The 16038-nt window shown below is 52.3% G+C and overlaps 1 protein-coding gene across 1 annotated transcript; it reads right to left on the bottom strand.

Moving 5' to 3' along the window:
- Window positions 1–10294: 10294 nt before the first annotated feature.
- On the bottom strand, window positions 10295–15762 carry LOC103173329 (acid-sensing ion channel 4-A-like). Its single transcript, XM_042336175.1, is given in 10 exon segments — window positions 10295–10396; window positions 11129–11227; window positions 11700–11778; window positions 12079–12174; window positions 12580–12733; window positions 13205–13261; window positions 13661–13817; window positions 14074–14201; window positions 14830–14974; window positions 15733–15762. Coding segments are annotated over 10 exon segments (1047 nt in total).
- Between the last annotated feature and the right edge of the window lie 276 nt (window positions 15763–16038).

The following is a 16038-nucleotide window of genomic DNA, read 5'->3' as shown; positions in this document are numbered from 1 at the left end:
CCTGACACGGTTACCGTGGTAACCATCTCTGCGCAAGGCCCAGACTTCACTCCGCAAGACTTTACAATCCCCGGAGCGAGCGAGCAGACCTGGATTCCATTTCTTTTTATAGAGATTTCAGTTCAGTGAGTGTCACATTATTGTGTTTATCTGTGTCCGTCCAGCTCCCACACCTTCACATCGAGTTCAGGCTCATCATAGGGCCCAGTGAAGAGTATTGTCTTACATCAGCACAACTCCCACCAAACCTGTTGGGGTAAAGTCCCATTATGTTCCTGCAGGTCGGTGCTTACAGCCTACGTTATCTAACCGAGCAAACCCACTAAACCCCAGCCAGCCCTTCACCTCTATCTCTGAGGGTCGACAGGGCTCAGAGCTGTGTTAGGCCCGGCTGTTCTGGTTAGACCTGGTGTATGTGTGCACCTACATCCCAAGGTGCTGGACAGTCAGGGATTCGGATCTGAGCTGGGGGTTGGGATCAGGAGGGGTGGAGGGCGGGGATAGGAGAGTGACCGAAGGCACGGTCAAAGAGGAGGGGTTTGAGAAGGTCCGGGATGGAGTTCCAGAGGGTGCGGGCAGAGAGGCTGAAGGCCCGACCGGGGAACATGGAGCAGGCTGGAGCCCGCTGAGCGGAGGGAGCGGACAGGTCAATACGGAGTTAGTAAGTCACAGAGGTAGGGGAAGCAAGGCCGTGGATGGCTTTGAAGGTGACGGCTAATGGTTTAAATATAATTCAGACGTCTGTTGTAGCCAGAATTTAACAGCGACTTGTTTTATCTCAAAGTTAGTGTAGCAGCACGGACTTTTTATTGCCCTCGCCTGGGATCAAAGTCACAGGCCCACAGGTTTCACTGTGTTTGTGTCGGCCTCACCCTGAGATGGCGGTTGTCAAGGTTACCAAGCCTAATTTGTGTTAAATCAGATTAAAGAGAAAGGTGAAGGCAACTGAATAACCCTCACATTCCTCTCAGGCTTTTTCAATCTCTTCGCACTGTGTGTTTGTTTTGAAGCAGTGGAGTGTTTGGTATTTTCACCTGATCTTCCATTTTGTTTGTGAGCCTCCAGAACTTTTAATTAACCCAACCAGATTTATAAAGAAAATGCGCCGTGGATTTATGTGAGTGTGAGAGCAGGGGGGTTGGGGGGAGTGTGAGTGAGTGAGTGTGTGTGTGTGAGTGTGTGTGTGTGTGTGTGTTGGGGGGGGGTGAGATGTATGTGGAAAAGTCACACAACCAATCTGTCTGGAACTGATAAAATGGCAGAATTGGTTTGCTGGGCCTCAAAAAATAGCCGCCAGACCTGTTTGGCTGCCACTGGCCAAACACGTTTAGCCTGGCCTGGTCAAGCTTGGCCTGGCCTGGTTGCCCTGAGGGCAATCTGACTGTTCTCCAACCGCGAGGGCGATCCTGAGGAAAGCGTGTCCTTCCGCCCGCAGCCCCCACACGGGTGTGGAGCAAGGAGACAGAGCTCCCAGCGGGGAAACGGGACTTTTTATTACCCCAAACTAGCAAACTGGTCACCGGTGTGAGTGACAGCTCGAGGCAAAGCCACTTCCTCCCAAGTCCCATCCCTACCATCCCATTCCCAAGTCCCATTCCCACCATTCCCATCTCCCCCCACCCCCTTTGCCGCGGTCTAGCACGTAGCTTTTAAACACATGTATTCACCTAAGCCAAAGCTTGCCAACATGGAGAGGGACAGTGAAGGGAGCCACAGGAGGATGATTATACTGTACAGTACAGAGGGACTGGACAGACCAGCCTCAGGGGTGGAACAAGGAACTGGGATGAGTTTCCCTGAGGAACATTCCTGGCAATGGGAGGTTTATATGGAGGGAATGCTGTGGAGGTTTGGAGGGGAGCAAGACAGACAGAGCCCATGACGGGCCTCTCCTGAGCATCACATTAGAAGCAAATCATTCTAGCATCGCGATCACCTGTATTTACCTGCTCTGTACCTCACTCCAGCACCATCCTGTCAGCCGCAGTGACATCAACAACAACTTGCATTCATTTCGCGCCCCTCACGTGGGGCAGCATCACATTGTCTTCCACACGTCCCCAAACAGAACTGAGCACAAGAGGGGCTTCCCCCACAACGCACTTTAGCACAGCACACACTGGGGGCTGACCCGTAACCCCCCCACCCATCACCACAGCTAAACTATGCCCTCGGGTTCTCTATCCCTCATTCTCTCCGTCCCTCTCCCACTCTTTCCTTTCATTCACTCTCACACTCTCCCCCCTCTCTCTCTCCCTTCACTCTGCATCCCTACTTCACTCTTTAATTTACTCTCCCTCGCTCTTTCTCTCCGCATTCCCCCTTCCCTCTTTCACACTCTCTTTTTCCTTCACTTTTTCTCTCCCTTACTCCCCCTCTCTGTACGTTGTCCTATTTGTCACTGTGATGGACTGACAGTAAGAGGGAGAGAGACCTCCTGCAGTCCTGTGTTTGAGGCCTGTGCACAGAGGGGTAAGGTACAGACAGAGGTTGGCAGGAGTAGGTGGGAGGTATAGAGGGGGACAGTGGGCAGTGATGGACGCTGACAGCCCTCTCCAGCCCATACCCCCCACCGCCCCCCCGCACCCCCAGTGGCGGCCATGGTCTCATGCTCTGTGTTAGATGTAGAACTGGACACATGCAGAGTCTGATATATAACTGTATGTGAACATTCGCAGAATAAATTTATAATCTGATCTGACAAAAAGAGTCTGATTTCACTTCATTCGCTCATTTTGACTTAAAAAAATGAATGTCTCGGAATGAATGGCTTTGTGTTTATACCGTTTGGGGATGGGGGGGGTTCAGGGTGAAGCAGATTGCGTCCGCAAAGTCAAGCATGGATTGGGTAGGCGTTTGAGGAAGAGATGCGTTAAGGCGAAAGAGGGATTTTTTGGTGGCCAAACGGGTATCTGACGTGTGGACACCCATCGCTTAAGTACTTAAGAGTCTCCAAACCAAGCTGAGAATTCCGTGCTTCCCACTTACACGTGGAAATCCCAGAGACAGAGATTGATTGAGGGGAGAGAGAGAGAGAGAGAGAGAGAGAGAGAGAGAGAATTCAGCCTTCTCTGACAAAATCCAAACAAAATTGAGAAAAGCTTCACGTTGAGACTGCGATGAGAATCAAGCTGAGCACAGCGATGTCTGCTAATCTCTCTTGCTCTCAGATCAATGGGAAGCTTGCAGCACGATCAGGTGAGAGGCTGAGAACGAGGGAGAGAGAGAGAGATATCCGCAGGGAGTTTTTAGCAAGATTGTGGGAAGCTTGTTCCATTCTGTAACACATCACTGGTGTCTAATAGGCAGCTCGGAGAATTTGCCCAAATCAGCCCCGTGGAATTGATAAAATAAAATTAATAATTTTCTTCTAAAAGAGCGAGGCTGTCTCTGACCATTAACAGGAGCTACAGAGTCCTGTAGCGCAGTGGGTGGGCACTCGCCTGGCAAGCGAGAGGATCCAAATTGGATTTGCTTCCCGGGCAGGTCGAAACCTGAGGTAAGTTTCCTTACTCCACTCGCCTGTTTACCCGGCAATGAGTAGGAATCCCGTCGTTAGTCGATTGGTGGATCACCCTCCGGGGGTAATAATCCCTTTGTAAAAAATCTGTCCACTCAATCCACGACTGCTTGCGGGGACGCTGCTGTGCGCAATTGGCTGTTGCGTTTCGCCTCAACCTACACAGTCACTACACTTTACAGAATATTCTGTGAAGCGCTTTGAGTGTCAGCCTGGACTGAGGTGGGGGGGGGGTTAGCGGGGTTTGGGGGCTCAAACCCACAACTGATTCGGAGGCGAGAGCGCGAGCGGCTGAGCGGGCTGGTTACCAGTGAAGCGAGATGTCTCGAGCGCTGGAGTAAATGCCAGGATTACTATTAATTATTATTATTGAAGTCCTGGTCACTCCCAGCTCTCTCTCTCTCGCTCGCTCTCTCTCAGGAAGATGATGGGAACAAAAGCCAAGGTCACCGTGAGATTCCTCGGGGGCGGAGGAGAAGGTGAGCGGGGAGGGAGGGAGGGAAAAGAGGAATGAGGCTTTTGATGTATGCCTCGGGCAGATGAGTTGATTGCTTTTCACATCAAAGAACATCGTTCAATCTGCCCCCAGTGTGTCATGAATCAGAGCCAGCGAGAGAGAGCGGGAGTGATGCCTTCTCTGTATTGACTGATTTGCATGAACTGCCTGTTTTATTAATGATCCATGTTTCGTCCTTTGATGATTTATGTGTTCTTTCCCCTCACACAACGAGCACCGTCTCAGATAATTCACTTTCCTTTCCACCTCTTTCCAACCTCTGCACCGCGTGTGTGTGTGTGTGTGTGTGTGTGTGTGTGTGTGTGTGTGTGGGAGGGGGGAGAGTGGGGAGGGCTGGAAAGTTGCTGAGATGGGCTTTTCTGGAATAAAAATCGATCAGGAGCAGAGGTCCGGCTGAGAGGTCGTGTGCAAGACTTCACATGAACTGAGTGTCGCAGAGAAGGTAAGTCAGAGAATGAATGGCGGTGAGGTTTAAAGGCAGTGTTGTAGAGTAGGAGGGAAGAATGAAGGAGGTGAGACCTGGAGTAGGAGGAAGGGAAATTGGTTGCTCACTTCATGGCCGTTTGTGGGGTGGGGACGTCGCTGTGTGCAAATTGTCTGTGGCGTTCACCCACAAAACACACAGTCACTACACTTCACTGTACCCAGCCCCGCCCCAGAACCACACGACAGTCCTCGATGGGCCTGTTTATTGCCAGGCGTCACACCGGCACATTACACACACACACACAGAGCTTTAAAACCCACAAATGTAAATTATAAAAATAAAAATGTACAAGGCTGCATGATGACATCATTAACTGTGGAGTTTACCTGTTCACCCCCGCCATCTTCCAGCACATTGGGGACGTGTTCCACTCCAACCAGCATGACCTGGCCCTGTGAGTGTGTGTGTGTGTGCGAGTCTGTCTGTGTGTCTGTCTGTAAGTCTGTGTTGTGAGTCTGTGTGTGTGCAAGTCTGTGTGTGCGAGAGTCTGTGTTGCGAGTGTGTCTGAGTCTGTGTCTGTGTCTGTGTGTGCGGGTCTGTCTGTGGGTTGGTGTGTCTGTGGGTGTCTGTGCGTGGGTGTGTGTGACTGAGTGCATGTGTGAGTGTGGTGGTGGTGTCTCTCTCTCTCTGCCCCGTTCACAACCACTTTATTGTTTACCATTGTTCATAATTTCTTTACTTTCTCCTTCTGTCCATCTCTCTCTGTGTCTGGTCTCCCTGTCGCTCTGACACACACTCAGATACCCTGACATTGGTCATGCAGCCTTGTACATTTTTATTTTTATAATTTACATTTGTGGGTTTTAAAGCTCTGTGTGTGTGTGTGTAATGTGCCGGTGTGACGCCTGGCAATAAACAGGCCCATCGAGGACTGTCGTGTGGTTCTGGGGCGGGGCTGGGTACAGTGAAGTGTAGTGACTGTGTGTTTTGTGGGTGAACGCCACAGACAATTTGCACACAGCGACGTCCCCACCCCACAAACGGCCATGAAGTGAGCAACCAATTTCCCTTCCTCCTACTCCAGGACTCACCTCCTTCATTCTTCCCTCCTACTCTACAGCACTGCCTTTAAACCTCACCGCCATTCATTCTCTGACTTACCTTCTCTGCGACACTCAGTTCATGTGAAGTCTTGCACACGACCTCTCAGCCGGACCTCTGCTCCTGATCGATTTTTATTCCAGAAAAGCCCATCTCAGCAACTTTCCAGCCCTCCCCACTCTCCCCCCTCCCACACACACACACACACACACACACACACACGCGGTGCAGAGGTTGGAAAGAGGTGGAAAGGAAAGTGAATTATCTGAGACGGTGCTCGTTGTGTGAGGGGAAAGAACACATAAATCATCAAAGGACGAAACATGGATCATTAATAAAACAGGCAGTTCATGCAAATCAGTCAATACAGAGAAGGCATCACTCCCGCTCTCTCTCGCTGGCTCTGATTCATGACACACTGGGGGCAGATTGAACGATGTTCTTTGATGTGAAAAGCAATCAACTCATCTGCCCGAGGCATACATCAAAAGCCTCATTCCTCTTTTCCCTCCCTCCCTCCCCGCTCACCTTCTCCTCCGCCCCCGAGGAATCTCACGGTGACCTTGGCTTTTGTTCCCATCATCTTCCTGAGAGAGAGCGAGCGAGAGAGAGAGAGCTGGGAGTGACCAGGACTTCAATAATAATAATTAATAGTAATCCTGGCATTTACTCCAGCGCTCGAGACATCTCGCTTCACTGGTAACCAGCCCGCTCAGCCGCTCGCGCTCTCGCCTCCGAATCAGTTGTGGGTTTGAGCCCCCAAACCCCGCTAACCCCCCCCCCACCTCAGTCCAGGCTGACACTCAAAGCGCTTCACAGAATATTCTGTAAAGTGTAGTGACTGTGTAGGTTGAGGGCGAAACGCAACAGCCAATTGCGCACAGCAGCGTCCCCGCAAGCAGTCGTGGATTGAGTGGACAGATTTTTTTACAAAGGGATTATTACCCCCGGAGGGTGATCCACCAATCGACTAACGACGGGATTCCTACTCATTGCCGGGTAAACAGGCGAGTGGAGTAAGGAAACTTACCTCAGGTTTCGACCTGCCCGGGAAGCAAATCCAATTTGGATCCTCTCGCTTGCCAGGCGAGTGCCCACCCACTGCGCTACAGGACTCTGTAGCTCCTGTTAATGGTCAGAGACAGCCTCGCTCTTTTAGAAGAAAATTATTAATTTTATTTTATCAATTCCACGGGGCTGATTTGGGCAAATTCTCCGAGCTGCCTATTAGACACCAGTGATGTGTTACAGAATGGAACAAGCTTCCCACAATCTTGCTAAAAACTCCCTGCGGATATCTCTCTCTCTCTCTCTCGTTCTCAGCCTCTCACCTGATCGTGCTGCAAGCTTCCCATTGATCTGAGAGCAAGAGAGATTAGCAGACATCGCTGTGCTCAGCTTGATTCTCATCGCAGTCTCAACGTGAAGCTTTTCTCAATTTTGTTTGGATTTTGTCAGAGAAGGCTGAATTCTCTCTCTCTCTCTCTCTCTCTCTCTCTCTCTCCCCTCAATCAATCTCTGTCTCTGGGATTTCCACGTGTAAGTGGGAAGCACGGAATTCTCAGCTTGGTTTGGAGACTCTTAAGTACTTAAGCGATGGGTGTCCACACGTCAGATACCCGTTTGGCCACCAAAAATCCCTCTTTCGCCTCAACGCATCTCTTCCTCAAACGCCTACCCAATCCATGCTTGACTTTGCGGACGCAATCTGCTTCACCCTGCACCCCCCCCATCCCCAAACGGTATAAACACAAAGCCATTCATTCCGAGACATTCATTTTTTTAAGTCAAAATGAGCGAATGAAGTGAAATCAGACTCTTTTTGTCAGATCAGATTATAAATTTATTCTGCGAATGTTCACATACAGTTATATATCAGACTCTGCATGTGTCCAGTTCTACATCTAACACAGAGCATGAGACCATGGCCGCCACTGGGGGTGCGGGGGGGCGGTGGGGGGTATGGGCTGGAGAGGGCTGTCAGCGTCCATCACTGCCCACTGTCCCCCTCTATACCTCCCACCTACTCCTGCCAACCTCTGTCTGTACCTTACCCCTCTGTGCACAGGCCTCAAACACAGGACTGCAGGAGGTCTCTCTCCCTCTTACTGTCAGTCCATCACAGTGACAAATAGGACAACGTACAGAGAGGGGAGTAAGGGAGAGAAAAAGTGAAGGAAAAAGAGAGTGTGAAAGAGGGAAGGGGGAATGCGGAGAGAAAGAGCGAGGGAGAGTAAATTAAAGAGTGAAGTAGGGATGCAGAGTGAAGGGAGAGAGAGAGGGGGGAGAGTGTGAGAGTGAATGAAAGGAAAGAGTGGGAGAGGGACGGAGAGAATGAGGGATAGAGAACCCGAGGGCATAGTTTAGCTGTGGTGATGGGTGGGGGGGTTACGGGTCAGCCCCCAGTGTGTGCTGTGCTAAAGTGCGTTGTGGGGGAAGCCCCTCTTGTGCTCAGTTCTGTTTGGGGACGTGTGGAAGACAATGTGATGCTGCCCCACGTGAGGGGCGCGAAATGAATGCAAGTTGTTGTTGATGTCACTGCGGCTGACAGGATGGTGCTGGAGTGAGGTACAGAGCAGGTAAATACAGGTGATCGCGATGCTAGAATGATTTGCTTCTAATGTGATGCTCAGGAGAGGCCCGTCATGGGCTCTGTCTGTCTTGCTCCCCTCCAAACCTCCACAGCATTCCCTCCATATAAACCTCCCATTGCCAGGAATGTTCCTCAGGGAAACTCATCCCAGTTCCTTGTTCCACCCCTGAGGCTGGTCTGTCCAGTCCCTCTGTACTGTACAGTATAATCATCCTCCTGTGGCTCCCTTCACTGTCCCTCTCCATGTTGGCAAGCTTTGGCTTAGGTGAATACATGTGTTTAAAAGCTACGTGCTAGACCGCGGCAAAGGGGGTGGGGGAGATGGGAATGGTGGGAATGGGACTTGGGAATGGGATGGTAGGGATGGGACTTGGGAGGAAGTGGCTTTGCCTCGAGCTGTCACTCACACCGGTGACCAGTTTGCTAGTTTGGGGTAATAAAAAGTCCCGTTTCCCCGCTGGGAGCTCTGTCTCCTTGCTCCACACCCGTGTGGGGGCTGCGGGCGGAAGGACACGCTTTCCTCAGGATCGCCCTCGCGGTTGGAGAACAGTCAGATTGCCCTCAGGGCAACCAGGCCAGGCCAAGCTTGACCAGGCCAGGCTAAACGTGTTTGGCCAGTGGCAGCCAAACAGGTCTGGCGGCTATTTTTTGAGGCCCAGCAAACCAATTCTGCCATTTTATCAGTTCCAGACAGATTGGTTGTGTGACTTTTCCACATACATCTCACCCCCCCCCAACACACACACACACACACACTCACACACACACACTCACTCACTCACACTCCCCCCAACCCCCCTGCTCTCACACTCACATAAATCCACGGCGCATTTTCTTTATAAATCTGGTTGGGTTAATTAAAAGTTCTGGAGGCTCACAAACAAAATGGAAGATCAGGTGAAAATACCAAACACTCCACTGCTTCAAAACAAACACACAGTGCGAAGAGATTGAAAAAGCCTGAGAGGAATGTGAGGGTTATTCAGTTGCCTTCACCTTTCTCTTTAATCTGATTTAACACAAATTAGGCTTGGTAACCTTGACAACCGCCATCTCAGGGTGAGGCCGACACAAACACAGTGAAACCTGTGGGCCTGTGACTTTGATCCCAGGCGAGGGCAATAAAAAGTCCGTGCTGCTACACTAACTTTGAGATAAAACAAGTCGCTGTTAAATTCTGGCTACAACAGACGTCTGAATTATATTTAAACCATTAGCCGTCACCTTCAAAGCCATCCACGGCCTTGCTTCCCCTACCTCTGTGACTTACTAACTCCGTATTGACCTGTCCGCTCCCTCCGCTCAGCGGGCTCCAGCCTGCTCCATGTTCCCCGGTCGGGCCTTCAGCCTCTCTGCCCGCACCCTCTGGAACTCCATCCCGGACCTTCTCAAACCCCTCCTCTTTGACCGTGCCTTCGGTCACTCTCCTATCCCCGCCCTCCACCCCTCCTGATCCCAACCCCCAGCTCAGATCCGAATCCCTGACTGTCCAGCACCTTGGGATGTAGGTGCACACATACACCAGGTCTAACCAGAACAGCCGGGCCTAACACAGCTCTGAGCCCTGTCGACCCTCAGAGATAGAGGTGAAGGGCTGCTGGGGTTTAGTGGGTTTGCTCGGTTAGATAACGTAGGCTGTAAGCACCGACCTGCAGGAACATAATGGGACTTTACCCCAACAGGTTTGGTGGGAGTTGTGCTGATGTAAGACAATACTCTTCACTGGGCCCTATGATGAGCCTGAACTCGATGTGAAGGTGTGGGAGCTGGACGGACACAGATAAACACAATAATGTGACACTCACTGAACTGAAATCTCTATAAAAAGAAATGGAATCCAGGTCTGCTCGCTCGCTCCGGGGATTGTAAAGTCTTGCGGAGTGAAGTCTGGGCCTTGCGCAGAGATGGTTACCACGGTAACCGTGTCAGGTCCTCGGTCTGAGGTGTGACCGGAACAGCGTGAGAGACTTTGGCTTGAGCGATTGACGTCGAGAGGTGTGCCGGTGATGGGAGGGGGGTGTGGGGGGACAGGGGTGTGGGGGAGGGCAGTTCCAGGGAGCTCTCCGCAGACTGGAGATCGCTGGTGGGTGGTGGGGATGGTGGGAGAAAGGGAGAAGCCTGCCCAGCTGGCCACAGTCAACAGGCAAAGTCCTCGAAGGGCGGCCTGTGGTGGTATGGCAGCAGGTTGGTGGCGTAGGGGCTCCCGTCAGATAGGCTGCTCAGTGCCTCGCGGGAACTCTGTGGGCACAAGACACGGGACAAGGCGTCAGGTGATGATTAACACACATTTGCCATTGGCTTTGTAAAGCACCAGGAGGAAAAAATAAAGACTTATAAACATTTGCTAGACAAAGGAAGACCAAGGTCTATCCAGATCACCTTGCACCATCCTGCCAGTCGCATGACATGTTGTGTCCCAAACCAAATACTGTATCCCCCCAAATTATTTCCTATCAGAAATCTATCTCATTTGTTCTTAAAACTATCGACATTTTCTGCTTCCACTGTTTCCCTGTGGACCTGTTCCACGTGTTTACTACTCGCTCACTGACGTAGTTTTTCTGCAGATTTGTTCTCAGTTTACCACCCTTCAATTGCAGGACTTAAACTTTGCCCAGGAGACTCGTTTTGTTTTAAAATGCTAAACAGCACAGAATTGTGAAAAATCCTTTTAAATCCAGTCTTAACTCGGATGAGACGTTAAACCTCACTCTTTCCCCATATGTGCCCTGTTCAGGTGGACGTTAAAGATCTCCTGCGGCGCTGTTGGGGAAAGAGATGGGAGTTTCTCTCTCCCGGTGTCCTGGTCGACAACCCCCCCACCCCCAGTTCATAGCTGTTTGTGAGATGTTCTGTGTGCAAAATAGCTGCTGCATTTGCCTACAAAATATGAGATGGGAGGTCACGACGGAGCCTGGGATCGGAGACGGGAATGTGGGAGGAAAGAGGGAGCGATCCCTGATTTCTCACCGGCTTCATGTCGGCCAGCCCCAGGGTAGCGATGGGGTCCTTGCTCTCTCTCTGAGGCTTTTGCCGTTGGAACGTACGCTGTGCCTTAACCCGGATCACCTGCGCGGAGAGAAAGGAACACGGTGAACAATTATACATAGTTGTATATGTACAGCACGGAAACAAGCCACTCCATGCTGGGGTTTATACTCCACACGAGTCTCCCCCACCCCACCACCCGCTCCTCCCTCCCTCCCTCCCTCCCACACTCTCTATTCCCCTCCATCATGTGAAGGTCCAGCTTCCTCTTGAAGATATCTACACTATCTGATTCAACGGCAGCGAGTTCCACACTCTCACTACCCTCAGTGTGAAGTTGTTCTCAGTCAGATTCCCCCAGTTGCTATCTTACATAAATATGCTGCCTGAAGTGATGGTTGAACCCACCTTAAATAACTAGACTGTTCACACTGGTTGAGTGGTTTCTCTTTGCTCAGAGCTCCCTGTGGTCCCTTTGTTAAGACTGTGTCAGCGTGAGGTGCTGTGCTGTGTGAGGCTCTATGTACGTTCATGGAGAGGAAGTTATTCTCACCTCATAGATGTAATCAATGATTTCCAGGACGGTGAGGATACTGGCTCCAATAAACAGCCCCATCTGCCCCCAATGTCACCTGTTGGGGGGGGGTGGGGAGGAAAAGAGGGCGAGCAGGAAGGGTGTAGGGGGAGAGAGGGTGTGGTGGGAAATTGTTAGAGGACGGGAAGAGAGGGTGGAGAATGGGGTAGGGGGAGGGGAGAGTGAGCCAAAGTGAAACCCAAGACACCGATTTCTTAACAATCAAACACAAAGCGCACCCCCCACACACCCCTTCCCCCCCCCGGCCGCAGTACACATCACCCGAGAGAGAGAGTTTCAGGTAAATCTTTGTCCTGTTTGATCTCAGTTCCCCCCTCCCCACGGGTAGTTGAGTCACTCACCCAGCAGCCCCTCCACACTGTAAGCTTCCTTCTGCTCAATAGTCTCATAGTTCAGGGCTTCGAAGAAGATGTCCAGGACCAGGTAATTCTCCCTGTGGGGGAGGAGTGGTGGCGAGAGGAGGGGGAGAGGGGAAGATGGGCCGTGGGAGAGTGGGTGTGGGGGAAGAGGGAGAGAGGGACAGGGGGAGAGGGGGAGAGGGGTGTGTGGCGGGGGAGAGGGGGTGGGGGTGTGGTGTGGGTGAAAGTGGATGGGGGAGAGGGGGTGTGGATCAGTGGTAAGTCGGTAACGCAGTGTCTACCTCGGCTCTTCAAGCAATAAAACATTTTTTTTTGCAGGTGGTGGGGTGGGGGGTGGCAGCTCGGTCTGACACACCCACGACTGTTTGTGTGTGGGACGCTGCCGTGCGCAATTGCCTGCTGTGTTTCGCCCACGACGTACGCAAGTCACTACACTTCCCAGTACGTTCTGTGAAGCGCGCACAGGGTAACTGACCTACCTGATGTAGTCTGTGGTGGTGTTGAACTTGTGAGCCAGAAACTTGGCAGAGCCTCGGCTGGGAATCCTCACCATGGACAGCTCCTTGTTGTAGCGCGTGGTGTGGCAGGGGGTCACGCACGGGCAGGTCTCGTTAGATTTCTTCACTAGATCGTCTGCCGAGAGAGAAAGAGAGCGCGAAAGAGAGAGAGAGAGGCAGGCAATTCATCACAGCCTCAGCCTGGGGGGACGGGGTTTGGGGGGGGGGGGGGGGGAGTTTCCCCCTTGGGAGAAATTCACATCACTCCCCACAACTCATTGTCCCGGAATTCAGACATCTTCAAACAGCAGCAAAGAAGCTCCCACCCCCTCCGCACACCCCCCACCCCTAACCTCCCCTCAACTCCGACCTCGCCTCAACCCAACCCCTCCCCACCCCCCCCCCGGTACAGACGAGAGCTCAGTTTAATGTCTCATCCAAAGGACGGCGTGTCCTGGAGTGTTAGCCTGGACTGTGAGCTCAGAGGCCCCACATGTCTGGGTTGGAGACGAGAATGCGAGTGACTGGGCTGAATGAGGCAACACACACACACACACACACACACACACTAGAGGAAATAAATACAGGTAATTAAATAAATACGTACCCAGTGTCTTATCAGCGCACTCCATATAGTCCTCTGGACTGCAGATTGATTCATTACCTTTAGCAGAAGAGAGAGAGATAGAGAGACCAAGAGGCCAATAGGGGGCTCGCTCCCCCACTTGAGCTCTCTAACCCCATTCCCTCTCTCTCTCTCTCTCTCTCTCCCTCCCCATCGTGTCTGTGCTGGGGCTCGCTCCCCACTGAAGCTCTCTACTCTAACCCCATTCCCTGCTCTCTCTCTCTCCCCATCGTGTTTGTGCTGGGGCTCGCTCCTCCACTGGAGCTCTCTACTCTAACCCCATTCCCTGCTCTCTCTCTCCCCCCATCGTGTCTGTGCTGGGGCTCGCTCCCCCACTGGAGCTCTCTACTCTAACCCCAACCCCTGCTCTCTCTCTCCATCGTGTCTGTTCTGGTGCTTGCTCCCCACACTGTGCTGGTGGTGAGGCAGTGCTGGTACCTGGCATGTGGACCATTCTGCAGCCACAAGCCTTCAACACGGCCTGTTTCTCACAGTTGAGCCGGCATGCCGTGATGCTGTAATTGACATAACCGGGAACGTTGCTGTTGGGAAGCTCTGATTTGCAGTTGCCCCACGGCTCAGGCAGGTAGGTCAGCTGTTGGCAAAGAGAGAGAGACCGAGTTACAACCAACCTGGCCTGGCCAGTAAAACTGGGAAAACAAGATCCTGAGCTTAGTCCTTCACCCCCCGATCTCTGACCCCCTGCTCCCCTGCCCACCCGCCCGGGCTTTGAGTCCAAGGTTTCCTGTCTCAGTCCCGGTTTAATATCTTACACCTCAACAGGTCCCTCTGTAACACACGTCTCTTCTCAAGGCTGAAGAGGGGAGAGTGGGAGGGAGGGAGGTAACTACCCGCTGTTCCTGGCAGGACACAAAGGTCTGGAAACCCGGCGGAACTCCGAAGCCAAGCTCATGGATGTACGGAGGCTCATCCTGACTGTGGATCTGAACACGGATTCCAGCCTCGAATGAGGTTTCATCTACAGAGAACAAGAGGGTGCGGGAGGGAGAAAGGGAGTGAGTGGGAGAGAGAGAATGAGCGGGGAGAGGAGGGAGAGGGGGAGGGAGTGAGAGGGACGGAAGGAGAGAAAAATTAAGGGAGAGAGATAAAGGACTTGTTTTGAAAGTCTACATTACGTTAACCATAAAAATTTACAAAACAAATGAACATTTATACGGCTGCTTATTTCTCATTGTTTAACAAGCCTGGCTTAGCCCCGGTGTGTGTGTGTGGGGGGGGGTGGGGGGCAGGGATTTTATTTTATGGGGTATTGTCTTGACGGCCAGGGATAGAGAAGAACTCCCTTCTCTTGTCCTGACAGCGTCGGAGGAGATATTTAACATCCGCCTGAACAGGGCACAGATGGGGAGAGTGAGGTTTAACATCTCATCCACAGGACGGCATCTCCGATAATACAGCGCTCTCGCTCTCTCTTCCCCCAGCGCTGCGCTGGAGCATCAGTCTGGATTGTCAGCTCAGAGCCCCCCGAATGGGGGTGAGGCAGGCTTGAACCCTGTTCTCCTGGCCCTGAGGTGTGAGCGCTGTGCGTGGCGGTGTTGTTCACAGTCACTGATCACCGCAGCATCGCCAGTCACTCTCACACCTACCAGTCTCTCGCCAGATGGGCAGATACTCCTCCTGCTGGATGTCCATCATGATCTCCAGCCCGTTGCCCATGCCCCCCTGCTTGGTTTTCCATGTCCGCTCTCTGCCTGAGTTGAACGTGTAGCACTTGCCGTACCTGGTGTACACCTGGCCATGGTGGGATGGGGGCGGGAGAAAGGTTAGAGGTTACAGAGAACAAATACACACAGGGTGGGGGCTGAGTCCACAAACACAAGCCTGAGGCACTGAGCAAAGAATCATGGGAGCCTTAATGTCCTCCTGCCCAACCACCCCATCTCCCCTCCACTCGGTGTCCGTACACTGGCTCTGGGAAGCCCTTCCCTCCATTACATGCTGATTATCTGATAACTGATGTTGTAGGAACAGCAGCCGGTCAGTCTGTCTGGGCTTGGCTGGCTGACTAGACTGAGCTAGGCTGTGCTGTGTTGGCGCTGGGGTGTGTTGGGTTAGGCTGGGGTTGGGACTGAGATGGATTGGGTTAATGCTGGGTTGGGCTGAGTTGGGTTGGGCTGTAGCTCCAGTGTGAGTGCTGTTGGCTGGGCCGGTCACTGAGCCCTGATCAATCACCCCCAGGAGACATTGATTACCTACCGGGAACGGCCTGGCACCTTCTCCAATAACACAGTGGCTATTAGATTATCTGGAATTACCAGATCGATTCAAATGTAGCTGCGACTAAGTACTTGTGTAACCCTGTGTTGTACTCCCACGTTGGGGGCTCTGAGCTCACAGTGCAGGCTGACCTTCCAGCCCAGCATCAGGCGGGGAGAGAGGCGCAGCATTGCCAAACACGCCATCCTTCAGATGAGACGTTAAACTGAGCTCCCGTCTGTGCCCTGTTCTCTCATGGCGCTGTCGGGAAAAGAGACGAGTTTCTCTCTCACCTGGTGTCTGGCCGACAACTCCTGGATCATGCGCTCAAGGCGGTTTGTAGAAACCTCAGTTTAACGCCTCATCAGAAGGGTGGCGTCTCTGACAATGCGGCACTCTCTCCCCCCTCCACTACACTGGAGCGTCAGCCTGGACTGTGAGCTCAGATGAAGGGCTTGAACCCACAACCTCCTGACCCGGAGTTGAGAGTGCGAGGATGAGCCGGGCTGAGGCTGAGTGACCACACACTGTGCTGTAAAGGTGATCAGCCCCCATTAGCCTGATTGACAGAGAGCCTGGAGCAAATACATCACATCACA

The sequence above is a fragment of the Callorhinchus milii genome, unplaced genomic scaffold, assembly GCF_018977255.1.
Source record: "Callorhinchus milii isolate IMCB2004 unplaced genomic scaffold, IMCB_Cmil_1.0 Scaffold6, whole genome shotgun sequence".
NCBI lineage: Eukaryota > Metazoa > Chordata > Chondrichthyes > Chimaeriformes > Callorhinchidae > Callorhinchus > Callorhinchus milii.
The sequence above is the reverse complement of the archived record's forward strand: the minus strand, read 5'-3'. Positions and strand labels throughout refer to the sequence as shown.